The sequence below is a fragment of the Protopterus annectens genome, chromosome 3.part1 (assembly GCF_019279795.1).
Source record: "Protopterus annectens isolate FY-2018-M chromosome 3.part1, PAN1.0, whole genome shotgun sequence".
Taxonomy (NCBI): domain Eukaryota; kingdom Metazoa; phylum Chordata; order Ceratodontiformes; family Protopteridae; genus Protopterus; species Protopterus annectens.
In genome coordinates this window covers 1,747,896,883-1,747,924,780 of record NC_056732.1, presented here as the reverse complement: position 1 = coordinate 1,747,924,780, position 27,898 = coordinate 1,747,896,883, and the positions used below count along the sequence as shown (strand labels likewise).

Here is a 27,898-nt window from a genome sequence, read left to right as displayed (position 1 = left end):
GCATTTAGCAGCATGACCCTTATTTTCTTTTGGTTGGCTAATTTCATGTCAGTAATGTTGTTTTCGAGACTTTGCCTAAAAAGGCACTATGTGGAGGCAAGAGCCTTTGCTAGCAGCCAAAAGCCTAGAGGTGCCAGGTGCAAACTGTCTGTGGCAAAGCAGTGAGGTTTGTCTATCATGGCTTCCCAGGCTGACAGGAACTGGATCCCCTTTGAATGACACCAAAAACTAAGCCAATTATTGAAATCAATCATTTTTGTTTATACTGTGGCATCATTCTAGGTGAGGGTAATATGCTGCTCAAGGCTAGGGACATACATGCCTGGGACACATACTCAGGAAGATCGACCATATCTCTCTTCATATAGTCCAGTGAGGTACTTCTCAGGTCATTCACACCAACATGAACTATGACAGCATAATAATCATAATTGTACTTGTTGTTGAAAGACCTGTGTGCATGTGTGATCTGATGAACCCTGGCACTGGAGAGGTAGATGACCATGACTTTCTTCTTGTCCAGCCCGGTGAGTCAGACATCCTTGTGTCTCACTATCGAGTCTCCAATGACAAGAAAATTTGTTTTTTGAGTGCGTCATCTTACAGGCTTGGTGGGTGAGACACTGGTGTTACTATGTGTTGTGGGTGCTGTGGGGATTGTGTTAGTTTTAGTAGCCTTGGGATTTAGAGGTCTCTGGTGTCTAGGTAAGTTTTTCGAGAGAACATCCGCATATGTAGATTTTTGTGTTTGATGCGCCATGTGTGTATGAGTAATCATATTGTATGCATATGTAGTGGTGTGTGAGTTGACATCCTCATCCATGTTACTGTTTTGAGAGGAAGAGAGCATGGATTCAAGATTCTTGGTGTAGATACATCTCTTGCATTCTGTACTAGAGTGAGTTATTAGTAGAGGGTTGTCTATGTACATGAGGCAATTGCTACGCTGCCTCATGAGACCCAAGTTAACAGGGTTGAAAGGTGAAACATGGGTAGTTCAGCTGTCCATAATGCTAGGTTGAAGGCTGTTGTCACTAGGAGTGGCTTTTCAGAATTGTTCATGGAAGAGCTCACTAGTTGGATATTTCTGCCAGGGTTTTTTTTTTTTTGCCGGTGGTTAATAGGATACAGCTCACTAGCAATATTTCTTTGTCTGGGAAAGCAATAAGGATAAGGGCTACACTAGTGTGCTACAGTGCTATCTAAGGGAATTTTTTGTTAATTTAAATGTCCTGCTTTGGTGTACAATTGCATGGCAGTGGGCAGTGAGGTGCAATGTGCAAACAAGCAGAAACCTGCTGAAATCCCAGAAGCTAAAAACTTAAAAAAAACTTTAAAAAGGTTCAAAAGGACCAACAAGGATGCTTATTCCAAGTTCTAGACCAACCTCCTTTTACCAGACAGGGTCCAATCAACACAATCCTCTCACTAAAGTGCAGATAGGCCCCTTACAATCCAAGATGGTCTGAAAAATGTGCTCAGAACAAACAACTACTACAGACAAACCCAGATGCTGCAAACCTATATCTGGACTCTACTACATCTACCAGCCACTCTAGTTTCAGTGGCAAACACTAGAGAATGTTTAACACAGCAGAAGAATAGCAATGATATACTAAAAAATGTTTAAACCAGCACAAAATCAGCAAGGAGGCTCTAAAGAATGTTTTAAACAGCTAACAGATTGGTCACTTAAATAGTGCTTGGCGGGAAAACCAGAACAAGCAGAACAGATAGCTTTAAAGCTGTGAAAAATACCAGTACATACTTAACAAACAGTGAAAATAGCAAAAAAAAAAAGCTTTGTAAACAGTGAAAATGGCAATAAAATTTGATTTAACAGGCACAGTAATGCAGACAATTGCAGTATAACAGTGTAGTTTAGTAAACTGTATATGAATACAGTATAAAAGTAGGTGGCAAGCAGTAAAAAAGTGCAGTAAATAGTATAAATATGCAAAAAAAAAGATGACTTAAGGGTTTTTGGAAGCTCAGAAGCCTCTAGTCATCTGGTATTTCAGCTCAGAGTTGTGGCTGGTAGCCCACCTCAATTCATCTCGGTGCAAACATGTAGAAACATGGTGAACTTCAGTTTCCTGTGAGTTTTATGTGGTCCTTAAGTCACCTAGAAACTGCTCATTCGGGATCAGTGGTGGTTGGGTCTGTATCACTTTGTCAAAATGTCAGTCCGTCGAACCCCTATTCAGTGAACTTAAAACATTGAAGACCATTTCAGCAAACACTCACATCAGTGAAGTTTTCCTAGGGAGAAAAATGACTTGGCCATCAGAGTGATCTTAAGACAAACTACATAATTTTAAACTCACCAAGTTGGGGGGGGGGTTCACCCCCACACTCCCCATTGTGGGGGGGGATGCACCCCCCACATCCCCCTAATTATATATACCAACTCCAAGATCACAGTACACTGAGGAAAAGGGCAGGTTTATAACAGAGGCCAACTAACCCCCTTCCCTGGGAAAACTTTTCTCTGATGTGTTTGCTGAAATGATCTTCAATGTTTTAAGTCCAATGAATAGGGATTCGGCAGATTGTGCTTTCGATGATGTGATAAGGACCCATGATGGTTCCTGAGCAGAGCCTCCACCTATAACCAAAATGTCACTGCCTACTGCAGCTGCAGTGGTGATCATATCAGTGGCCCTTTGACGCACCTGTTCATAGGTTCTGCCATTGCCATCCACAGCATTCACATCAGCAACAATCTGTTGCCATATTAAGAGCTTATGGCCCATATCTTGCTTTCCCCTTTGCAGGAGGAGGCACCATGTTGCCAAAAAACATCAATTTTTATATTGTTTTTGGCATCTGTAAAGGGTCTTAGACATGGATTCACACATCTTGATGCCATGATTGTAGAGGTCCTAAAAGAAAACAGACGTGTAATAGACATAAGTATCACATACTACAAAATATTATTTATATATACAAAAGAAAATGTGGCCAGTCAGTATGTATTACCCACTGGTAAAACATAATACAGTCTAGAGATGTGAAATATTAACAGCAGGCAGGATGCAAAATGAGGACAGTACCAAGAGCAAGATATCCTTGTTAGTGTCATAGCAGTAAATCACCTTAACCCCCACCCCAACAAAAGAACAGGTAAATGACCCTTTTGACCAACAAAATATCTTTAAAATGCTACGAGTGCTGCCAAAGAACCAGTCCCTGAAACATTTGTACATATTTCTCACACAGCATTCCTTTCCATGTATTTAAAATGCTGTCTGTAATATCAAGCAACAGCACACACACACACACACACACACACACACACACACACACACACACACACACACACACACACACACACACACACACACACACACACTCAGTTGACTGCACTGAGAATAGAACCCCTACCTAAGTACACAGAGTACAGAACACAGTACGTAACACAAGTGTCATGGCACAATTCTGATTTACATAGGAGTGCAGGTGAACTTATAGTAAATTACATCAGCAGGCCTTGTGACAGACAAGAGTTTGGGGTTGCTGCACGAAATGGATGTGTAGGCTTGTGCAAGTATCAAAATATTGGCAGGTCATTCCATTGGAGAAGTAACTGTAGGATAGCACATCTATTCTGCTGACTTGACACGCACACACCACTGAACCTCTACCTAGATGACATCAGCAAACCATGTGGGAGACAAGAGGTTGGGATTGCTGCATGAAATGGATTTGTAGGCATTTGCAAGAATCAAAATACTGGCAAGCCATGCCATTAGAGAAGTAACTATAGGATACCTCATCTACTCTGCTGACTACACACACACACACACACACACACACACACACACACACACACACACACACACACACACACACAGTTGACTGCAGTGAGAACAAAACCCCTACTTTTCTAATTGTACAGACCACAGAATGAATGCAGTACTTAACACAAGTACCATGGCACAAGTCTGATTTATACAGGAGTGCAGGTGAACTTATAGTCGATGACAACAGGCCATGTGGGAGACAAGAGGCTGGAAGGGCTGCATGAAATGGATGTGTAGGCTCATGCAAGTATCAAAATACTGGCAAGCCATGCCATTAGAGAAGTAACTTTAGGATACAGTCCTTACTGTGCTGACTAAATACACACACAAACACGCAAACCCATACCTTTTTAAGTGCACAGACTACAGAACACAGTATTTAACACAAGTGCCATGACACAAGCCTGATGTCTACAAGAGTGCAGGTGCAGTTATAGTAGATTACATCAGCAGGCGGCCATGTGGGAGACAATGCTGTGTAACAGCACAAGTACCCTTATTGAGCACAGTTGAATGTTTGAGTTTAGCAGACAAGGTTGTGACCACAACCATCTGGCCCTGTGCATGAGGGAGCACACAACATGATATATTACACTTTGTAGTGTAGTTGATATATATTTAGAAAAAGTACTGAGACCCCAGGGTTGTACTGCTTCATGGTTGGGGGGCCAACACATGGATGTATTTTAAATATGTGACATATAGTTAAACTCGATCCTTAGTTTGCACTGTTTCCACATGTAGTTTTATGTCATATAAAGGAAATAAATGCTAAACACCTGTAAGAAATCATCATATAAACAGTTCCATAGCACTGTGAGCATCAGATTTGTGAGATGGTTAAAGTGTACACGCTTGTGAGATGCACCTTTTTGTACATAGGAAAGAAGTGCACAAATGTGAACCACATTGCTAACATCTGACAGTATTATCTAACATACACCTGCTAGTTCTCAGCCACTCATTTGCTAGATGGTAAACAGAATGCAACAGTGGCAAGCAGTGCATTTTGGGGGGTATTGCAGGTATAGGCAGTTGTGTATGTGTTTTTGGCAAAAGTTAAAGCCATGCCAGTCCAGATAGCATAAATACATTTACAAGACTATAGTACACAGTATACCTGCAGTCATACATTTGATTATAAATGTGATAATACATAGATTACTAAATCAGTAAAAGTAATACGCACTGTCATACATTTGATCATAAATGCGATAATACATAGATTACTAAATCAATAAAAGTAATACTGTATGGAATATGCTGTATTCAAACACAGGACCATGTGTATGAAAGTCCTACATTTATACCTGTTGCCACAAGAAGGTTGAGGAAACAGTTGTCTATGTTGCACTTCACTGCTGTATTCTGCAATGTCTGAGCATTAAAACAGATTGCACACTCTGTACTAGAAAGAACCCTGTACCATCTGTACTCCAGGCTGGGTTTTTGTGATCACCAAGAGCATTAATTGAATGTAACTGGTTTCTAGTTTTGGCTCTCTGCTTCCTAGGTGGTCCATTTCTTTCTGTTTTCACAATGTTACACTTTGCACAAATCAGAGAAATACAGCCAAACCTGAAATGTATTTGTTTTCTGGTTCCAGTATTTGCACTGTGCGGCATTCCACGCAAGAAGTGGAATTAAAAACAAGAAGAATTAGAAAAGAAAAAAGAGAAACGTGAAATAAGGAAAGCCATGACATACACAGTAGAAAATGATAGTACACGTGATATTTTTACATAGTTCGGGATTTGAACTCTCATGCCAATGCAGCTTTAGAAAACAACATGGATGCCTTATTCCTCTTTGCCACATAAACAATTTTCCATCAAAGAAGTGACGTCATTCTTCACATAGCCAACTGCAACAGAATGTACATTGCTATCAAACCATCAGCTGTTGTTTGTACATTTAATTGTCTTCATTATATTTGGACATAGTGTACTTAGTGATCATACAACCTGTTATGATTATGCTTGCAAATATACAGCTCTGTCTTGCTTTTCTGTGTTTCTTAGTACTTCATCACGTATCTGACCAGTAGTGTGAGACATGCATTGTATAAGTCAGTCCATATCATTGGACTTAAAATGTGTGAGAATATTAACTGGCAGTAATATGATACGCAGTTGCCAGCAACTGAAGGCCAGGTTGGATGGCACAAACAAGCATATACTGTTCTTTTGGAGGGAGCATAGGTGAGTTACTGTTATGGCACAGACAAGGGTACACTGCTTTTTTGTGGGGGGGAAACAAAGCTCAGTTATTATGGCACAAACAAGCATAGCCTGTTCTTTTGTGGGGGAGCAAAGGTGTTACTGCTATGGGAAAAACAAGGATATTATGTTATTACTCCCCTTATTCTGAATCCTGCCTGTTTGATTTTGGGAAGGGTTGTGAAGTCAGAAACTGCAATGTGTATCATAACTTTCTAACTTCTCTAAACTGAGGCCATGCAGTGATCATCAGTATTGTTGAGAGGTATGAATGTGTGACTCTTTGATTCTTGAGGCTTACTACTTACTAATGGCCACATGTAAGTAAAATAAGTCTTCTGCTGTCACATGTTAAGGCACTTTCTGTACAAATCCACTACTGTTTACTTCACTATTGTACCAAGGTAAGAAATACAAGGATATGCCATAATATTATTAAAGAATGCACTCTAGGTTCAGGACTTACCTTGTAAATGCAGCAGTTGACACAATTTTAGTTCTGAGATAACTCTGCCTGATGCAAGCAGTACACAGGCAATACAGAGGTAAATGTTGTGTGAGTTTTCTAGCATCAATTTTAATATATGTATGTGAGTAGGAGAAAGGCATTAGGCACGTTGGTGGTCAGTGAATATGCTATGTGTTGTTTCTTAACCAAAGCAAGGGAATACTAAGCACACATACATATGCCTCCAGGCAAGGCAGCTGGTGGTTTCCTCTTCTGAGTCCTCCTCTGACTGTGGCTGTGGTGACTTAGGCATTGGTGGGGGATGTGTGTCCTTTCCCCTTGCTGATCCTGCTGCAGATTTTTCTGCTGGATCAGATTGTGTAGCATAATAACACTGTGAAGATTTATATACATGTCCATGGATTATACTGCAGAACTCCACCAGATGTATTTAGACACCAGAACCATGACTTCAGCAGCCCAAACATATGCTCTATGATGTTTCTGGTTTGAGCATGTGCCTCATTATGGAACTCTTCCATGGCTATGTGTGCACTTCTGATGGCTGTCATCAGCCACAGTTAAAGTGGATAGCCAGGATCCCCCAGTAAATGGCCCTCTGGGTTGCCCCCCGCAGCAATTATCTGGTACAGCTGTGATGTTTGCCAGATATGGGAGTCATGATAACTGCCAGAGTCACCATCACACACATTCAAGATAATTCCCTGGGCATTACACACAAGTTGGTACTTGGAGTGGTATCCCTTGCGGTTAATGTAGATTGTACCCTACTCACCAGGTGGTGGCGTAATGTCTATATGAGTGCAATCTATGGCACCCAGTACTTCAGAGTAGTGAGCAACACAGTAAAAATGTTGAATATTGCTGACCCTCTTCTCAGAACTATGGGGAAAACATATGTGCTCACTGGCATGCATGAGGATACCATCCAGGAATTTGTGGAGGAACCTGGGTGCTGATGACTATGACACACCCATCATGTCCCTAGCTGGTCTTTGAACAGTACATTTAGTTAATATTCTAAGGGCTGCACGTACCTTAGTTTGTACTGGGATGGGCTCCCCTTGGTTGGCTTTGGCTCTGAGTTGAGGGTGGCAGAGGTCACAGAGTTCTTGTAGTGTGTCCCTGCCCACCTTGTAGCACTCTACGATCTCCAAGTCTTGTAACATCTGAAAAGTTATCTGGGGCCTGAATTCTGTTTTTCTTCTTGGCCTAGGACTATTAGCTTCAGCCTGTAGCAAGTACAGGTGGATCAAAGCAGCATCAGCAGCTCCTAGCATTGTGTCCCTGTAGATTTTCTGTCTCAACTCCAGTAGTATTGAAGTCTGTAGGAAAAAAACTGTATGGAGTCTACATGGATGCTTTATAGCTTGTTGAGTAGCTCCATCATGTTTGATTGGTTCATTAACATGCAATTTACCTGCTTATGTTGTAATTAGCATTTGTTAAACACATCTGATGCTTGCTCATTAGGATCTATTAAGCACACCTGTTGCTTGCTCATTAGTGCGCTATTATGCAAATAATGACAAAAATATTTTAAAAAGTACTTAAAGATGACAGATACAATACATTTTGCCAACAAATGAAGAGGTTGCATCTTAATGAAAAAGAACTTGTGAATTGTGCACTGCTTACATGCATTTTCACCCTTCACAGACCTACATGTACACCACCATAAATCTAACCTTAGACACTCTCCTGATGCCAACATTCACTGTTGTCCTCCATAGAAAACAAACACTGAGGGAGTGTCTTCTTGAACTGAGCATCCCTACATGATTAGTAGTGAGCTACACAGTAAAACTGTTGAATATTGGTGACCCTCTTCTCAGAACTATGGGGAAAACATATGATGTTGATAGTGAATGTTGACATCAGGGGAATATGTTAGGTTAGACTTATAGAGGTGTACATGTAGATCTGTGAGCGGTGAAAATGCATGTGAACAATGCACAGTTCACAAGTTCTTTTTCATTAAGATGCAATCTCCTGCTGGGATTCAGCAATTCTAATGAGTTTTGACCTCATTTGCATCTTCACTGTGCTGACATCCCTGAATCTACACTGTTGGTAATTGTGTAGGGGGGAATCTGGAGGGGAGCCCATTGTTGTAAACACAAGAGAGGGTATTACTTTGCTAATCTGTACAGAGGAATACAGGTTTTGATTAAATTTGACTGTATTCCATCAGCTACATACTGCATATGCTTACATGACAGTATGAATAGTCTGTTTCTTGGTGTTTACACTTTTATCGGTCTACATTAGTTATGAGTATATTCTTCATTTGGGGGTGGGGGAGCAAAGCTGCATTTATGTCATGGCACTTAAAAAAAGATTGTTGCTGTTATTACTCTTCTTTTGTAGCATCCGCCCTGTCTAACAATGTAATACTGTGTCTGCTGTTACATGTTAAGTTCAGTTCTGTACAAATCTAATAATTTTTACTTGCTCTTATTTCCATGTAGATTCCTTTCCGTGGCTGTATATGAAAAGTTTTTGAATACATGGCAACATGAGCACAGAGTCTACATGATTGTTTTAAAGCTTGTTAATTCACTCCAATGTGTTGGTTTGCTTCAATAGCGTACAGGTCAGCTACTTATGCTGTAATTGGCATGACATGGAATTTGCCATATTTGTGCGTGAACACGTACTGCTACATGGAGTTTATTAAATCTAAATGTGTGCGCATCACACATGGAGAAAAATGGCCATGTAGTCTTTACTGAGTCCCCCATTGACTTTTAGCCTTAAAGAAAGAAAGTGTACTGGCTATTTTTAAATAAAACTAAACTATACACTGTTCTAGTGAATGCATTGAGGTATTTAGTTACCAAGAAAACTGCGGTTATTCACTTCCAGTAGCTTCAAACTTTATTTTTCTAGGCTGCTTGTTTGCCCTTGAACCTTTTAATTCTGTTAGTAAACAATGTCCAGAACATTCAGATTTATTACCTGGACCTGTAGCCTGCTTGTCTCCCAACTCATGCTGAATATTTATTTGTTAAAGGAAAACTTTCCATCATCGCCACTGTGTTCACTCATTTGTACAGCACACATGCTTACACAAGAAATTTGTTACTAGATGAAGACAAGGGCAAGGGCATTATTCCAGACATTCACCTATGCAAATGCAAAAGAAAACATCTCAACTCTGCATATATTATAATCAGTGCACTTTTACACTTCATCCCAGCAGCACAAGATTACACCATATTGTCTTCAACATGCTTTTGTGTAGCCTGTCTTCTCTTTTTACATTGTAATTCTTAAATTTCTTAAAACTTAAAAAGAAAAAGAGTTCTGCTGTGGCGACCCCTAACCAGGAAAAGCCAAAAGAAAGAGTAGTTTTATCACATACAGCACTCACTGAAAATGCTTTACTATATAAGTACAATTTATGTCATGAAATGTTTTATACAAATACTATTAAGAACAAAAATTGTTACTCTTGTTCCCCTTCTTTTTCCCTTGTAATGTCCTTCCAAACATTAATGACATGAAGTGGGGTATATGCCTTTCAGTCCTCCAGCAAGTTTAACAAAGTCAATCTTTCTCAGCCACTTTTTCTTGTAAAGCCATACTTCACAACTGTGATATAGTCTCACATTTATTCACTAATTTCAGCGTTTCAGGTCTTCTTCCTTTTCATCTGCATCTCCCAACCCTAGTCTTCATTTCAAGTTCAAAATACTCGTGATTCTTCTGTTTAACTGCAGTGATTTTTCTGTCTCTCAAGCATTTTCCTTTGGAATATTGGAAAAGTTTTCACTGGCAAAGTCTTTGAATGGGCTCTGTCATCAAAAGAGTGAGAAGTATCATCCCCTTCTGTTTGATGGCTCAGTTTTTGTTGGACAGACTTTTGCATTTCCTCCTTAGCCTGTTCTGCATCAAAAATGACTTTGATCCTCCAGGAAAAAAATATATGAAGACAGCTTGATACAGCAGCTAGAATATCACACCTGCTTTTCTACATTCCTAATTGCAGGGATACATTTGCTTCTCTTCTGCCTGCTGTACAGTGAATTACTATTGTACACAAGCACTCTACTGTCTCCAATTTTTAATCCTATGCCTTTCTGCCGCAGTTTTGTCAAGATCAACTCTTTGTGCTCGAATGATTGCATCTAAATTATAACAGGTCTCTGCTGCTTTCTCATGGCTAGGTTTGGAGCATATACATGATGTATCTTTTCAATTAACAAATCTTGCTGTGGAATACCAGTTCATTTGCTTATTTGTGCTTTCATAAAATTAATACAGTCTTTTCCTAACAGTTTCTCTGGTACGTTAGAAAATCTCAGGATTTCTGTGCACGCTCTATCATCTAACTGTACTATTCTTTTGAAACCGTTCTTCTTGAACAGTCTCATACTCAGCTATTTCTTCACCTCACTCTCTGATTTTTGCAGTTATATCGGTTCATCTGAATAGCTATTTAAAACTTTTTTTTCCATTTTCCCAGCCTTTTGTTATTTAAGTTGATATACCCCTTTAATTTTTTATTTATTTTAATCAGCTCTGAGCACATTTGATGCATTTTTCCTAAAAATTACTGGAGGCCATATCTTGCACCAAAGTTGGATCTTGAACTACTTTTTGCTGAACAACTGCAGGATTCTTCCCAGTAAGTATTTTCTCTTCATCATTTTCTTCATCTTTTCTAGTTGATTTTCTTTCAGGCTCTCTACATGTCTTCTTTACTGGTATACAAGTAGTGAATGTGCTATCCATTAACTGAGTTTTACTAAAAATGTCAGAATTACTAGCCCTTGTCTCTCAAGTTTTTTTTTTTTTTTCACACTGGGAGAGCCGAAGTCCAGCTATTGATTAGTGTGCAGTCATCTTGGAAGTCGCCACACTGCTCTGTTTTGGCTGTGACCAATAAAAAGAAGAAATCTGAGCTCTGGTTGAATGTCAAATTGAAGCAGGTAATCAGTTTGGGAGATGTGGGTAAGACAGTTCCTTTTTTTTTCTCTCTCTCTTTTTTGGTTTGTTAATATTTATGCTCCCTCCAATTCAGCACCAGGCCCTAGGCAACTGCCTATGTCAGCTTGTGCTCAAAATGACCCTTTGTATATATACGTTTTTAAAGGCTGCATGACAGAGGTGTCATACATCAGCAATCAGCATTTGAAAGCATAATCACAAAAGAATGAGATTCAACATATGTATTTAATTTTGAAACTCATTGGAACTCTTTCAAAGCATTTTTGAAAGCGACTTTGCCCCTGCACTCCCAACATGGGGGAGCATGTCCTTACACCCCCTGTTGTTTACATATACTAACTCCAGGATCATAGTACTTCAGGGAAAATATAAATTGTAATGCTTACAAAAAGCTATCTAGTATTATTATAAACATGCACAGAACTTATGTTCAGAGGTTATAGACACTTCAGGAGTTTCATTCTGCAGTTTTGGATGTAGCTTCCAAATTGTGTATGAATATGTTATTTGAAATGCAATGCTTCTATGTAGAAATATGCCAATTATATGCTGCCACATATTATTTCTAGTCATTTGTAAAATAAAAATGTATTTTTATTTTGCAGAAAAATAACAGCAGCTTGGAAATGCAGTTGTCAGATCTTTTTGGAAAAATATTGTCACATATAAAGCAGACAGAGGAAGAGCTTTGTGAATTCATAAGTTCAGATGTTAAGGCTTTGCACTTACAGCTTCAGGATGAGATACAGGGCACAGAAGAAAAAAAGACAGCATCAGAGCAACATTTAAAGGCTACCCAGCAACTACTTGAACAAAGTGATGCCTTCCTTTTTTTCAAGGTATGAGTAGTGACATGGTGTCATGTACTGCACCTTATTCATTTTTGCTGTAATTAATTCAATTGATACTTTTTAAAATGCTTTTTTTCTTTGAGTGAAGATCGTGCTGTTATAAAGAATGTTCTTTCTTTATTGGTGATGTTAATTTCTTATCAAAATATATCTAACAGTAGAAGACTGTTTTTATAGCACATTGATTTAAATATGTATACTACATCTAGCCATAACAACTGTCAGTAGTTAATCAAACATACTAACAATGTGTTCTGGAACCTCCCAAGAATCACATTAGATATTTTTAGGCTGTGTTAGAAAAGTTTGTAATTAGATTTATACAAAACTGGATATAAGGCTGTGGAAATTATTTATGTCTGTGGTGATCTTTATTAACATTATACTTTGTTTTACTATCTTTGGAGGATTATTTTATTACTTTGAGAATCTACGTTTACTCACAGCCATTTTAAGTTGCCAGTGATTCATTCTCTGGCATCTCTTTTTGTCAGCAGCTTGGTACTGCTAAACTAAATGGGGAACTGGGCCAAACAGTAATTTGACTTACTCGGCATCACATGGATCAGGATAATCTACTTTCATCACCATCACTGGCTCACTTGGGTACCAGTAAATTCAAGGTAATATATTTGCCTTATAGATAGGACCTATTTTGGCTTTGTGTTTTAATGGGAAAAATATATACGCAACCAATATCTATGTGTGTGTGTGTGTGTGTGTGTGTGTGTGTTTTGGGGTTTTGTGAACCTAGCAGTCATAACCAAGACCTGGTAGGAAGATGACCTTGTGCTGTATTTGGTGGCCACTACTTCTGTGATTTTAGATGTTTAAAGCCTGCATGCAATATTATTGATGGTGAAACAGCGGTTTAGTATTGCTGCATATATGAGCTGGATCATTTTAACAGTGGGATATCTAATGATTTTGAAAATGTTGTTAGTGCAGGAGTATGTTGAGTGTGTTGCAGATTCCCTTTGGAATTCCATCTACATTGTTTCCTTGGTACTATTTGCAAGCATTGACAAGAATGTTTTATTGATAGAGTATCTGAGCAGTCATTTGGATTATCTTGTGTAGTTTTAGGGATTCAATTAATTAGATGTCACGTTAGCTTGCCATTAAGTTTATCCAGATTATAGAGAATGTCAGCAAAGTTTCAGTTGTTGAGGTCATTCTAGAATTCTGTGTGACAAATGGTTTGATGGTGATCAACGTAGAGTCCATAAGAGATACAGTCACAAGTACACATACAAGAGTGGCCAACATACAACTCAGGTCGACAGGGCACTTGGGTAGAGACAGAGACTGCAAAGTCATTCCCAGGAAATAGACCATGGCATAAACCACTAGTGGGCACAATCAGCTGCAAGCAGTGGACAGAGAAGGCTCTAAGATCCACAAAGACTAGGCTGAAGACCTAGAAACTGACTGGAGTGGAAGCACTGGAGATGAAGGATATACTCAAAGCTATAGCACCTCAAGAAGAAGAGGAAATAGGGGGAGCCAAAAAAGAATAGCAGTGTCTCATAACAACATATGTAAAGATTGTAGAATAGATGTGAAGCCGAATCAGGTGTGGAAATAAGGTGCATAAAGAAAGCTGGTAGTGGGAATTCAGAAGTCCAGCAAGTGCAAGAAAGATGGAGTGCAGGAAAAACTGGATGATAAAAAACATGGACCAAGCTAAGAAGGAATACTGACTGGATAACATACAGCCTACAATAAAGGAGGAAGAAGACCCTTCCTTAGAAGAAATAAGAACAGCACAAAGGAAAATAAGTCAGTAAAAGCAATAAGCTTAGGTGAGGTCACAGTAGATATGATCAAGGTGCTGGGTGAGTTAGGAGAGAAAAAGCTCCTGTATTCATAGTAGTGTGGAGAGGATGGAGTATACCATATGACTGGAGAGTAAGCATTTTAAGGCCAGTAAACAAAAACAAAGGGGGCAATCACAAGTGTGGGTAATATAGAGTTATTAGACTTCTGTTTCACTGCATGAAATTGCTGCGGAGATTGACAAATGAATGAAAAGATCAGTAGAAAGTAAACTGGAGATGAGCAATTTGGATTCAGATCCAGTTGTAGTACAAATGATCCAGTGTTTGCAGTGAGACAGATTGTGGACAAGAAGCTAGAGATCAGGAAAGAGTCCAAATTGGCATTCCTAGATTTTTGAGGAAAAACACGACAAGCTCTCAAGAAAGCTAATTTGGACAGTCCTGTGATGGCAGAAAACAAAACAGACATACACAAAGTCTGAGATAAACAATTCTTAGAATATCTCCTTTTCTCTAATGTATGGTGATTTTGGAGTTAGTATACATAAGTTTGGGGAGGTGCAGGGGGCTTGCCCCTTGCAAAAAAATAAGTTTAAAGGTGAAGAGTGATATTCAAAATTCGTTAATCTCCTGCAGTTTCAATCTTCTTTTGTATTGTGTTGGCACTTTGTTTCTGACATTTCAAAAGAGACCTGGTAACAAGTATGAACAGTGTCCAGACTCACAAAGGGATGCTGAGTGGGAGTGGGTGTGCGTGAGGGTGAAACTCATGTATCCAGTGCTGTTGATACTGAATACAAAGGATTAGTCCAGATAACATCACTTTAGGTTGCAGATCTAGGAGACTCTCTCTGATACCCTTCCTGTGGGATGAATAAAGACACCTTGTTGAAGTCTGCAGTAGTTTATTAATTTAAGTAGGTGGATGGATGAGTGTTCTTGTTCTAATGTTAGGACTAATCCTGTGATCCTCTGGGTCACAGGCGAGATACCAGACTTCACTCCAGCCCTGTGGATTACCTGTTTTCTGCTGTTGATACCAGTGAAGGACTATATTAGCAAGCAGGTCAGGAGGACCTATCAAAAGAGCTGCTTTATGCAGACAATGAGTTATTACAAGCAGACTCTAAGCAGGAACATCAACAAATGATAGAAGAATGGAATGCAAAATTGATGGCCATGAGATAAAACTGTGTACAGGGAAGACAGCTGTCATGGCAACAAATGGACAAAATCAGAAGAAGCTGACAATAGAGACAGAAGGGAAAATTAGTGGAACATGTTGATAGATTCAAGTATGTGGAGGGGTGAAAAGGTAGTCTGAATGAGAAGGTTAGAGCTAGAATCAGAGGGGCTGCAGCCAACTGGCACAGAGTGTCAGGGTAGTGTTTAGCAGAAGAATGCCAAAGAAGCTGAAAATAAGATGTACAAAACAGTGGTGCAGTTAGTACTACTGTATGGTGCAGAAACCTGGGCAGTAAATGCAAATCAGGTGGGTATGCTAGAGGTGAATGAGTTGAAGTGCTTGAGATTGATAGTAGGATATAGACTGTGAGACAGATGAAGAAATGAAGTCATCAGAGCAATAGTCCAAGTAGCGGCAATTTTCAGGCAAGGTCAAAGACAACTGATTATGGTGGTTCAAGAACATGTACAGAAAAGGGGAAGACAATCTGGTGAAGAAGATTTGGAACAAGACAGGAAGAAGACAAGAAGAAACCAGGGCATCCAGCAAAGGAATCAGGCAGGAGGAATTAAGCATTAGCTAAATGGACATTGAAAACTGATAAAGAATCACTGGAATCAGTCTCTTGGTCAGATAGTGCTCTGGTACAGTTCTGTGTGGAGCTTTCTGTTACTTCCATTCCTGATATTGATTTTGTTTCAAATAGAGCTTTTTATAACTGTTCCTAGTGATACGCTGATGCCCATCATGGAATAGATCTGCCCATATCATCTTGTGGATGCCTGTGGTAAGGCACTGACTGAAGCTCTGAATCTTGTTATTATTAAGTGTGTATACCCTAAACCTACTGAAATCAAGGAATTTTAGATTGTCTAATAGTTTGCTGAGTTACTAATGCTGAGATGGAGTTTGGAATTCACATAATGGTGAAAGATATGCCTGCTCAAGCAATGTTTCTACAGCATGAGCATAATGCTTTGTACCTGCCAGACATCTCATGTCCAGTAAGAGGTATACTGCAACCTGTCATGGAGCTCTCCTGTTTTGAATCAAAAATGATGTATGCATTCCAGCCTATTAGTTTGGGCAGCTTTGCCCTCTTGTAGATGTGAGCAGTTTGTGTGCTTATTGGTGGATAAAACAATCTTAACCTCAGCCTACATCTCCCTAGAGATATTTTGGTTGATGGCTTTGATGATTTTGATTTTGATTACCCATTATTTTGGACTGTCTGTATGTAGATAAGTTATGAAGATGTTATAATGTATTTGTAGCCATTTGTTGTACTGTTTGCATCTTCTATGCAGATCTGGCATGGCTGGTTAATATGCCCCAGAGTACATGCGGGAGTATCATTCTCTGAATTACATGGCATGAAATCAGAGATTTTCATATCTAATATAAAACAAATATTAAGTATTCCTATTCTCAACATACCTACTTTAGATTTCAACAGAATGAAGATTTTTTTCCCTTTCTCTAATGCCTCATTTTTGAGAAGATTATTGTGAAACCAGTATGCAATTCTTATTTGTCATCTTTTGACCTTCTGGATCCCTGTCTGCTGTGGATTTGATCAGGGCACTACCAAGACCACACTTGTTATGGTTATCAGTGAGTGCCTCATAGCTTGAGATCAAGGGTTATCTCCTGTCTCAGTCCTACTTGTTCGCTCAGTGGCTGTTTACATTGCAAACCATGAGATCTTATTTGGAGTATTTTCAAGTGTATTTCAACTTGTCCAGCATTATCAGGTGGTTCACCACTTACCTCTTACGTTAGTTTCAGATTTTGATCTGTAGAGTTAATGCCTTTAAAAAGTATTCTTATACATCCTTTGGAGTGTGGTGTCCTGTGTTGTTTCCTTTTTGCACCTGTTTTGTTTGCAGTATGCATTCTGTTTACTCATGGCAATAGAACATGTCTGATTAAGGACACATTTAAACTTGAGGAGCATTGCGCATGCTAATAAGATGGCATAAAATGCAGAGGGATTAGATATTGCTACTATGTAGACGGTATTCACATTTCTCTTTTCTTCTCTCAGGATCATATGTCCAGTTTTATTATCTTTGAAGACTGGATTCCATCCTGTGTTGGGTGATTGTCATTATAAGGTTAATACTACAAAGAGCTCAGACAGTACTGGTGTGCCACACCATTTATCCATCACAGATTTCTTACGCAACTCCTTTTTTTTCCAAGTATAATGACGTAGGCGTTTCTTCTAAAGTTAAAGATCTGAAAGTACTTGTTATCAATGTGCTGACATTAGGCATAAGGACTAGATTGTCAGAGATTAGCAGATCATCTTATTTGGGCCTGAACTCTGTCCTGGATCAGTACTGCATTCATTCAGTAGAGTTCACAGTGGTCATTCATGTACTTGTGTATCATATTTTGATGACTTTTGGACGCAGTTGTTTCCTACAGGTAGTAGGTCCAGATGTTCAAAAACTGGTTATAAATTGCACCTTCAAGCCTGTGTCCAGCAGAATCTTGGCTAGCTGCGTCTTGTACATAGATCTAGATTTAAGACTTCATATTTTACCTGTTGGCATAATGGTTAAGGTGTTTGTACACAAGATGCAGGGTTTAATTCTTGCATTGGATAATTGACTAGGTTTAAAATAGCCCACAATTGCAGTTAGCTTAGTACTAATCTATGAAATATCTAAGTTTAAAATGTGTATTGCACCACATATTGTGGTGTTTAGTTTCCTTCAGATTTGTTTTAATTATTTTTTCCACAAAAAATAATGAACTGTTAGTTACTATGCAAAAATCCTTCATGGCAGTGCATTTAACACTTAAAACTTTTCTTTCAACATTTCCTTTTGCTACAAAAAATCTGCTCTGTGCTGTAACATCCAGGCAGAGAACTTGGGATGTACTTTTTAGAGTCTATGAAATCAAGTTTGGTATGCTTTATTGTTTTATATTTAATTTTGCAATTAGTTAGGAGTTTTGATCATTTAATAACAGTCTCGTTGGAGGTTCAGTGCAACCACTCTTACGAATCTCAGCCAGCTGCTAATGAGATCCCATGAGCAATCACTACTATTCATAGAATTTACTAGACAAAGGGGAAGACAGAAATAGATTGTCAAGCTATCTTAAATATCATGCTCGCACGCACAAACACCTGAAGACAATTTAGAAGTTGACAATCTACACGCTACATGTCTTTGAAATGTGGAGGGAAACAGACTATCTGAAGAAACATCATAGGATATGTAGATCCACAAAGAAGGCAATACAACCAGGAACTAATCCACAGAAACTTTTGCTGTGAGGTGAATATCTGTTGCTTATAACTAATTACATTAAGCATAATTCAAAAATAAGGGATGCAGTTTGTTAATAGACCATGCCTTTGGGCTCTTCCCATCTTTGTGTTACATTGTAAAGTGGAGTTTTAAGAGTACCTGGAAATGCAGAAACAAGGCTTTTTCCATGCAAAACAGTTTGTAAAAATAAATTATGAGGCTTGTAATTATTTCAAATAAGGTTGAGTGACTGCTTCAAGGTTGACTATTTAAATGCTTAAATGCTGTGGGAAGAAACCTATACAAGGAGCAGTGCTTGTCATAAACAATGCAAATATGTTTTTCTGTCTTAAATTAAGATGTAGGTAAACAAAACCTGGAAAGATTACTTGAGAAAGAAACACTGAGCAAAAGAGTAAGTGTGCATGTGTATGATTGAGGATTGTATGATTTTCACTGTAGTGACTTGCACATACTGGATTTGTTTACCATTACCTTGTTATAATAGGAGACTATGTAGTAAACCACACTATGTTAAGTTAGCAATCTCGCCTTCATTCTTGCTTGATGGGTTCGGAGCCGATCCCTCGGCTCCGACTCGGCACTTGCTAAGCTCGAGAGTCACTTTTACCAGCTCGAGGCAGCCCCATATCCCATGATGCAAGGCGGTAAGTACCCAGATCTCGTTTGCCGCTTCGCTTATGAGGTCCTCCTTTTACCAGCTCCTGGTAAGTGATTCACTTTATTGATATTAAAGCCCCTTTTTGTTAAAAAAACCTTTTATTGTTAGTTATAAGTTAATTATTTAGATTTCCTGACAGAAAATCCCTGTCTCTTTTAATTTTTTTTAGTCAAACTTTACCCATCCCATCCCCTCCCTGTTAGGGTGTGTGTGTGTTTGTTTTTAGAAATACCTTTTTGGTATTTTCTTTAATTTAAATTTTTGACTGGTGTGTGTGTGTGTGTTTTGTGTAAGCACCATGTCAAAGGAGAGGGTCTCAGGTTTTAAGAAGTGTGACTCGTGCTGTCAGAAGATGTCTCTGACAGACGGTCACACTTCTTGCCTGTATTGCCTGGGGCCTCTTCACCTGCAGGACTCCTGTGCTATTTGTCATTCCTTCAGCCAGAGAGTCCTGCAGGAAAGACGCAACAAGCTGATACTTAGGGGCCTTCTTAAGCCGGAGGGCTCTCCGGCTAAGTCGGCTCCATCAAAATCAGCTAAATCTTCCAAGGCCCAGGCTTCTGTGTCTAAGCCTGCGGCCTCGGCTCCGACTCGTTCCGAGTCGAGATCGGCTCCGGCTGGGGCCGATTCTGGGTTAACAAAGCCTTCGGCACCGATGGCTATCGGTGCCGAATCTGCATCGACCACTTCGGTGTCGGCTCCGATCGGTTCCGACACCCATGTGGCACAGGCATCGGTGTCGGCTCCGATCGGCTCCGACACCGTTACTTTGGTGGCTGTATCGGCTCCGGCTGGAGCCGATACATCGAGGCTACCTGTCGGTTCCGATAAGTCTTCGGCTCCGACAGGATCTATAGTATCGGTTCCGATGGCTCATTCCAGGAAGAGGTCGAGGTCTCCTTCCTTGGAGCCGATACTTTCGGCTCGGCTTCACCTCTTCTTCGAACGGAGCCATCGGAGCCGATCTTCAAGGTCATCCAGACTGTCAGATCATGACCTAGAGAGAGTGGTCAGTAGATTACTTAAGTCACAGGTACTGGCCCAAATGTTACATAGTCCGTCTCAACAGACGACTGTTGGTCCACACCCCGTTACAGTTCCTCCTTCAACTCTACCCCAGAGCTTGGAGTTGGAGTCTTCGGGAATGGTTACTGCTACGGCTGGAGGACGGATACCACCTTCTGTTCCTTCAGCCTCTACTCTTATCTCCTCTTCGAGACCTTCCTTAGAGGGATTCGGTGGTCGGGCTTCCATGGTCTCCTCCGAGGGGGTGAGTGGCATCGGACCCTTGTCCGAACCCGCTCTTCCCCTTGGAGCCTCGGCCTTGGTGAGCTCGGCTCCGACATCTGCCTCGGAGACTTCCCTTCGGTGGTCCCTGGAGTTCCTAGCTCTTGAACGGGTTCTCTCGGACCTGCCTGGGAGGGGAGCATTCGAGGTGATGAAGAGTGTGCTGGCCACTGGTATCAGTCAGCAGTCTGTTCCGTAGCTCCTCCCTCTATAGTACCTGTTGACATCTCTGCCACTTCTCTTGCTACAGGTCCCAGAGATCCTCCGCCTCAGGTTTCCCCATTGGGAATTTCCCCTCTTCCGAGGATTCTCCTGATGTTTCGGGAGATCCTCCTAGGAAGAGGACTTGTAAGAGGAAACAGGTAGACTCCCGAGTCTGTCACTTGGATACTGACTTTGATGAGTCAGAGGGATCCCCTAGATCCCCTCTGAGGATGTCTCCTTTTCAGACATCCTAGAACTCCTTAAACAGAGGGGAAACTGGCCCACCAACAATCCCTCTGAGGATGAGTCAGTGTACCTAGAGGCGTTTCGATCTCGGCCCTCCACCTCCTGGGTGTCTCCGCCTTCGACCCCTTATGCAGGTTATTGCACGAAGGCGTGGGCAGCTCCTGACTCTGTAGAGCCAGTACCTAGGTGACCTTCAAAACTTATCTCTACCCCGTGTGACAAGCAATACCTCACTAAGTGTGTCCCCGCTGATGCCATGGTGGTGGCTGCGGCCACCAAAAGGAACTTGCAGATCCTTCCGTGCCGTCCATCCTCCTAATAAGGACTCTAGGACCATGGATAGGTACGGTAAGCGGATGTTTTCCTCAGCGACCTTTGCTATGCGTCGCTGAATTACCTATGTCACTTCACCAGACTCCAGAGGGATATCCTTAAGGAGCTGGGTGAAGTAGTTCAGGATCCTACAGCTGCAGGGGCTCAAGAAAAATTGCTTCACAGCTAGGAACCCTCAATTCCATTGCAAACTCCTCCATGCGGCTAATATCTTATGCTGCGGATGGAGCGAGTAGAGCCGCAGGTACAGGTGTGGCTCTTAGACGCCAAGCCTGGATGCGGCTATGTGATTTTATGGATCCCTTTAAGGCGTCCTTCACAAATTCTCCCTTTGATGGGTCAGCTTTGTTTGGCCCTCAGGTGAAGGAAACCTTGACCAGGTGCGAACAGGACGGCAAGACTCTTTCTGCTGTTGGAGTCCGTTTTCCACCCCTTCTAGACCTTATCCCAAAGGACAGAAAGGTGGGAAAATGTGGTTCCGTAAATCCCAAGGAGTCACGCGGATTCACGTGGTCAGTTTACCCCTAGAGGCAGAGGGGTAACAACAACAGACGCCGCTCTAGAGGCAGAGGGGGTCCGAAAAACCAGGGAAACAGAGAGCCTCTCTCTGACAAGCCCTTTCAGCATCCCTGAGATGTTGCCCGGCTGTCCCTCCTTGGAGGCAGTCGGGGGAAGATTATCACTGTACCCAGAAGCCTGGCATTCCCTCACTCAAGACAGATGGGTACAGTCGATCATATCCAAGGGTTACATAATTCCTTTCGAGGAAAGTCCCTTCGCCTCAAATTCCCTTCCAGATGTACCACCCGGTCTAAGGGAAATTGCAGAGTTAGAAGTCTCAAAACTACTGCAAAAAAGAGCCATTCAGCCAGTTACAATAGACCATTCAGAGCCGGAATCTACTCAAGGTTCTTTTGGTCCCCAAAAGACGGGAGACTGGAGACCAATATTGGATCTCAGCAGACTCAACAAGTCTGTCAGGAAGACAAGATTCGAATGGTCACTCTTCAGTCAATTCTGCCCTTCTTACAGAAGGACAACTGGATGTGCTCAATAGATCTTCAGGATGCGTACTATCACATCAAAATTCACAGACGCTCCAGGAGATTTCTCCGCTTCGGCTGGGGTCCAGTCATTTCCAGTTCAGAGCCCTGCCCTTTGGTCTCACTACAGCCCCCAGAGTGTTCACCAAATGCATGGCAGTGGTCACGGCTCACCTGAGACGTCAAGGATTCCAGGTGTTTCCGTATCTCGACGACTGGCTCCTGTCAGCCACCACCAGGCATCAGCTTATACAAGCCAGGAATTACACAATAAACCTTTGTTCTCATTTGGGCATCTCAATCAACTTCAAAAAGTCATCCTTATCGCCCTGCCAGTCTATTACCTTCATAGGCAAACTTAAACACTGTTCGGATGTCAGCTACCCTTACAGATCAAAGAGTTTCAGACATTCAGAGTCATGTCAGGATCATTCTGGCCAACAAGAAAGTACAGGCCAGAATGGTTCTAAAGGTATTAGGTCTCATGGCTGCGGCCATTACTCTTCTTCCGCTGGCTCGATTCTACATGCGCCTTCTTCAGTGGATGCTGTTCACACAATGGTCATACCAGCAACTTCCAATGCATCACCAGATTCTGGTGACACAGACATGCAAAGAGCATCTTGCTTGGTGGATCACATCTCCTCAGGTTCACCAAGGCAGGTACTTTGTACCCCCATCCCCGATAGCCACTGTCACCACGGATGCCTCCCTGATCGGGTGGGGGGGTCATTATCAGGGCAGGATGGTTCATGGGACGTGGCAGCCGTTCGAGTACCATCTGCACATAAATGTCCTGGAGATGAGAGCAGTGCTTTTAACGTTGCAAGCCCTCAACGACTTTCTTCCTGTAGGGACAATTGCAGTCCACATAGACAACATGTCTGTAGTTTGGTATATCAACAAACAGGGTGGAACCAAGTCCTACCCCTTGTGTCGAGAAGCGCTCAGACTATGGCAATGGGCGATCTCCTCTCATCGGTTTCTGGTTGCAACGCATATCCCTGGGAAAACCAACATTGTAGCGGACAGATTGAGCAGAGCTATTCTCATGCCTCATGAGTGGTCTCTCAAGCAATCTATAGCGGAAGAGATTTTTCTGGAATGGGGTCGTCCATGTTGCGATCTTTTTGCTACTCCCCAAAACAGCAAATGTCCAGACTTCTTCAGCCTCTTCTCTCTATCAGGCCATCCCCCCAGAGACACTCTGACCCAGGATTGGCCCCAGGGACTTCTTTATGCCTTCCCTCCATTTCCTCTGATCCCTCAGGTTATCCAGAAAGCTACCGTTTTGAGAGCCAAATTGATTCTCATTGCCCCTTACTGGCCTCGACAAGTTTGGTTCCCGTTCCTCCATCATCACCTTTTGGTGCAGCCGTGGCATCTGGACCCAGTGCCAGATCTTCTGATTCACCAATCTGGTCAGCTGCACCGGTCAATCCCTTCTCTCAACCTCACAGCATGGTTGCTCCACTTCCTTCCTTAGCCAGGCTTCCTTTGATCTCTAACCCAGTTAGAGACATCATAGTAGCTTCTAAAATCCTCTACCAGGAGGATTTATACAAGCAAATGGAAACTTTTCTCTTATTGGGCTAAGGCCAAGAATATTGATCCTTTTACTGCCCCTGTTCAGGCAGTCCTGGACTTCTTAGCAGAGATTTTTCATGCAGGCTCCTCTTCTTCCACAGTCAGAGTTCATTTGGCTGCTATTTCCAATTTTCATGTCGGGATAGCAGATCATAATATTATGTCCCATAGGCTCTGCAGGGCCTTCTTGAAAGGAATTTTCCTACTAAAACCTCCAATCAGGAATCCTCCTCCTCAGTGGGATCTAAATTTAGTGCTGACATCCTTGATTCTTCCCCCCTTCGAGCCAGCTGCTTCTTGTTCCCTGAAATATCTTTCTTGGAAAACTTTATTCCTAGTGGCCATTACATCGGCCAGGAGGGTGTCTGAACTTCATGCTCTTTCGGTTCGACCCCCCTATTTGGTTTTTCACAAAGACAGAGTATCTTTGAGAACTAACCCAACCTTTTTGCCTAAGGTCGCTTCAAAGAACAATTTGAATCAATCCATTGATCTCCCTGTATTTTTCCCTAACTATTCAGATAGAGCTGAACAAAAGCTACATTATCTTGATGTCCACCGTCAACTTAGATATTATTTGGACAGAACAAAAAATTTAGAAAATCTGATCAACTTTTTGTTTCCTATGCGGATAATAAAAAGGCCTTCCTGTTTCTAAAGTGACTTTGTCTAGATGGCTTTCTTCGGTCATCTCTGAAATTTATCTGCTCAGGGGAAAACAGCTGTGCTCAAAACCTAAAGCACATTCAACTAGGAGCTTAGCTACTTCTACAGCTTTTCAAGCTAGACTTCCTTTAGACACTATTTGTGCAGCGCCACTTGGGCCACTCCTCACACTTTTGTTTCCCATTACAAATTGGACTTGGCCTCCAGGGACAGAGCCAGTTTTGGCTCTACAGTCCTCAAGAGTTTGTTCCATTGAGCCACCCAGGATAGAGGTGCTAGGACGGGTCCCATCAAGCAAGAATCAAGGCGAGATTGACAACTTAACATTAAGAAGTTATGTACCTACCATAACGTTCCATGTTAGTTGTCTTCTCGCCTTCTTTCTTGCGACCCTCCCTCCTTCCCCCTGGCCTGGACAGACCTTGTTATAAGAAACTGTTATGCTGAAGACCATTCAGACCTGGTCCTTCTTCCATCTGTAAGTTTTTCTTTCTTCCTTTGGGAAGTATTTTATGCTTGGTGCTATTGCCCTTTGTCATCAAACGAGATCTGGGTACTTACCGCCTTGCATCATGGGATATGGGGCTGCCTCGAGCTGGTAAAAGTGACTCTCGAGCTTAGCAAGTGCCGAGTCGGAGCCGAGGGATCGGCTCCGAACCCATCAAGCAAGAAAGAAGGCGAGAGAAGACAACTAACATGGAACGTTATGGTAGGTACATAACTTCTTATTTCCATAAAATGGAGTTTTTCCTTGTACATGGTAAATGAGAAAAAATAAAGCATAGATAGCAAACATGATTACTAAGCTAAGTGTATGAGAATGAAGTAATTTAATTTTGTTATTTATAATTAAATCTGTTCTGAAAAATGTCAGGTCTGTATCCACTTAATGGTAAATGGTATGTCTTTTTTAATCTTGCAGGACTTAAAAGTGTCTGAAGAGTGGTGAGTACACCAAGATTTTGATATTTAAATAAAATGATGTATGTTTACTGTGACTTTGCATATGATGACATGTTTATAGTTTAAGCTAAGTAATTAGTATGAGGTAGTACGTTGGGAAAAGAAGACATAGTAACAGCAGTAAATATGTAAAGAAAAGAGCATGAGTCTACAAGTCTGCAGATACACTTCTGTGAACCATGCCAAGACTTTCTGTTTATTTATTTTTATTATTTTATTTGACATTTGTTTACTGGGGTGGTCTGACTGGGTCTGCAGAACCCATTTTCAGCAGAGGCCCGGGGAGAAAAGCGCCACATAAAATACAGTACAATACAAATACAGTATAATCCAATACAATAAAGATTACATTAGAAATACTATACAAAAATAAGTTGAAAGAACAAACTACTACAAGATGTTGCACTATATTACTACACATCTAGACAATCCTATACAGTTAAACATTACAGACCATAATAGTCACTCTCACCATACATGATGTAGACAGTGACCAAAAAATAGTACGTAGGTAGTGCAATCTGTGGCATTGACTGTAATAGTACATGCAAAATAGAATGTTAGTTTCAGTTAGGAAAATAGCGGCCAGAACTTTATAGATGCAGACAGATAGTGAGAGAGAGAGAGTTAAGAAGAATAGAAGTAATAAAACCTGATCTGTAGCTTAAGAATATGGTATAGAAACAGAGAAGGAGGTAGAAGTGCCTTAGGATCTTGCAGTCTATGAGGGATTGAAATGTGACAGAGGGAGGAAGATCTGAGCATTCTGTCAGCATGTGGGCCTATGTCCATCAGGAAACTTTATGATTACCATTGTAAGAACAGGGAAAACATCCTGATAAATAAGTAAGTTGTCCCAAGGAAGTAATGCAGTCTTTCCATCCACCTTCTGAGCAGCTGTTGCATATAACCAGGATGGCTATATAGGATCATAGGAAGTTACTAGGCTAATGGCCATAGAGCCATTAAAAGCCTAGCCAAGTTCTACCCTTATTTCCATGATCAACACCTAGTGCCCCTGTCCAAAGGGACACAGGTGGAACCCCCAGGGTGAATTTACGGTTACCCATCCAGTCATCCAGATTGCATTTGAAGAGGGCCAGTGAGGTGCTCTGTTTGACATGAAGTGGGAGTCTGTTCCAGAGGTGTGGTAACCTCTGGATACAAATCTGTCCCTTCAGCAGGTTCTGTTAATGTCACATATCAGGTTAAGGTCTTTAGAGCTAATAACACATACAGATTGCCTTGGCAGAGCTCACCTCTGAATAGTCTGTATGAAACAGAATAAACTGACAGTGATTTAAGACGATCCACATAGGACAGATGCTGAAGACCTTGACTTTTCCTTGTGAGGAACCTTTGTGGTCTGTCCAATTGCTGCAGGTGCTTGGAAAGGTAGATGCCAAAAGGGGTGTTGTACTCAATTATTCGCCTGATGAGGGAAGAGTAGACAGAGGTTATCATTTCTTTTTTTCTGGAGGCAGTGCCCTTACTTATGAGATGAGCAGTGTAGAATGCCCTTCTTACCACTAAGGAGATATGGTGATCAAAGGTAAGGTGCTGTCAACCTGTGTGCCCAGGTCTCATACCACTGAGTGCATACTTAAGGTGTTACTGTTAATATAGTAGTTAGCAGGAACATTGCTCTTACCGAAAGGAATGATAATAATTTTTTTTTGCACTGAGTTTAAGGCCATGACTTTGGCACCAATCATTTGTTTGTTTAAGACCCTCTTGTAGGATGTTGACTTTGTTTGCGGATTCTATGACTTCTCTCAGTTTGCAGTCATCAGCAAACTTTGTCAGCCACAGACCTTTAATTTTTGCTTGTACTTTGGTGAAATAGATTCCAAACAGTAGGGGTCACAGGATTGATCCCTGTGGAACACCACTGGTTACAGGTCTGCTGTTGGAGGTGGATTTTCCTATTTTGACTATATGAGTTCTATCAGTGAGCCAGTTAGTGACCCATCTGATGATATAAGGTTTGATACCTAGCTGGGTGAGTTTGTCAATGATGTCTGAGTGGGGGTTAGTGTCAAAAGCCTTGGCTAAGTCTAGGTAGGCTGTAGGCACAGATTCTGTCTTGGCCAGGGCCTTGGTGATTGTCTCGAAGAAGTCCACCAGGTTTAACAGGCATGATCTCCCTTTCACAAATCCAAATTGAATAGGGTTGAGTGCTTGCAGATTACCTATATCTTTGTTGATAAGGTCCATGATGATTCGCTCCATGGCCATGCAGATAAGGCTAGTCAGGCTAATAGGTCTGTTCCCAGGGTCTTTGGAAGTACCACCTTTGTACAAGGGAATAATCATGGCCGTTTTCCATTCAGCTGAGATGAAGCTGGTT

General features: G+C 41.2%; 1 protein-coding gene across 1 annotated transcript in view; it reads left to right on the top strand.

Annotated features, from left to right (window-relative positions):
- Nucleotides 1-25,534, top strand: part of LOC122797852 (E3 ubiquitin-protein ligase TRIM8-like) — a 307,712-nt gene extending 282,178 nt beyond the window's left edge. Inside the window, exons 3-4 of the mRNA XM_044066374.1 lie at nucleotides 12,056-12,289; nucleotides 25,508-25,534. Of these exons, the coding sequence (XP_043922309.1) occupies nucleotides 12,056-12,289; nucleotides 25,508-25,534 (261 nt within the window). The remainder of the gene's footprint in view (nucleotides 1-12,055; nucleotides 12,290-25,507) is intronic.
- The last annotated feature ends 2,364 nt before the right edge of the window (nucleotides 25,535-27,898 follow it).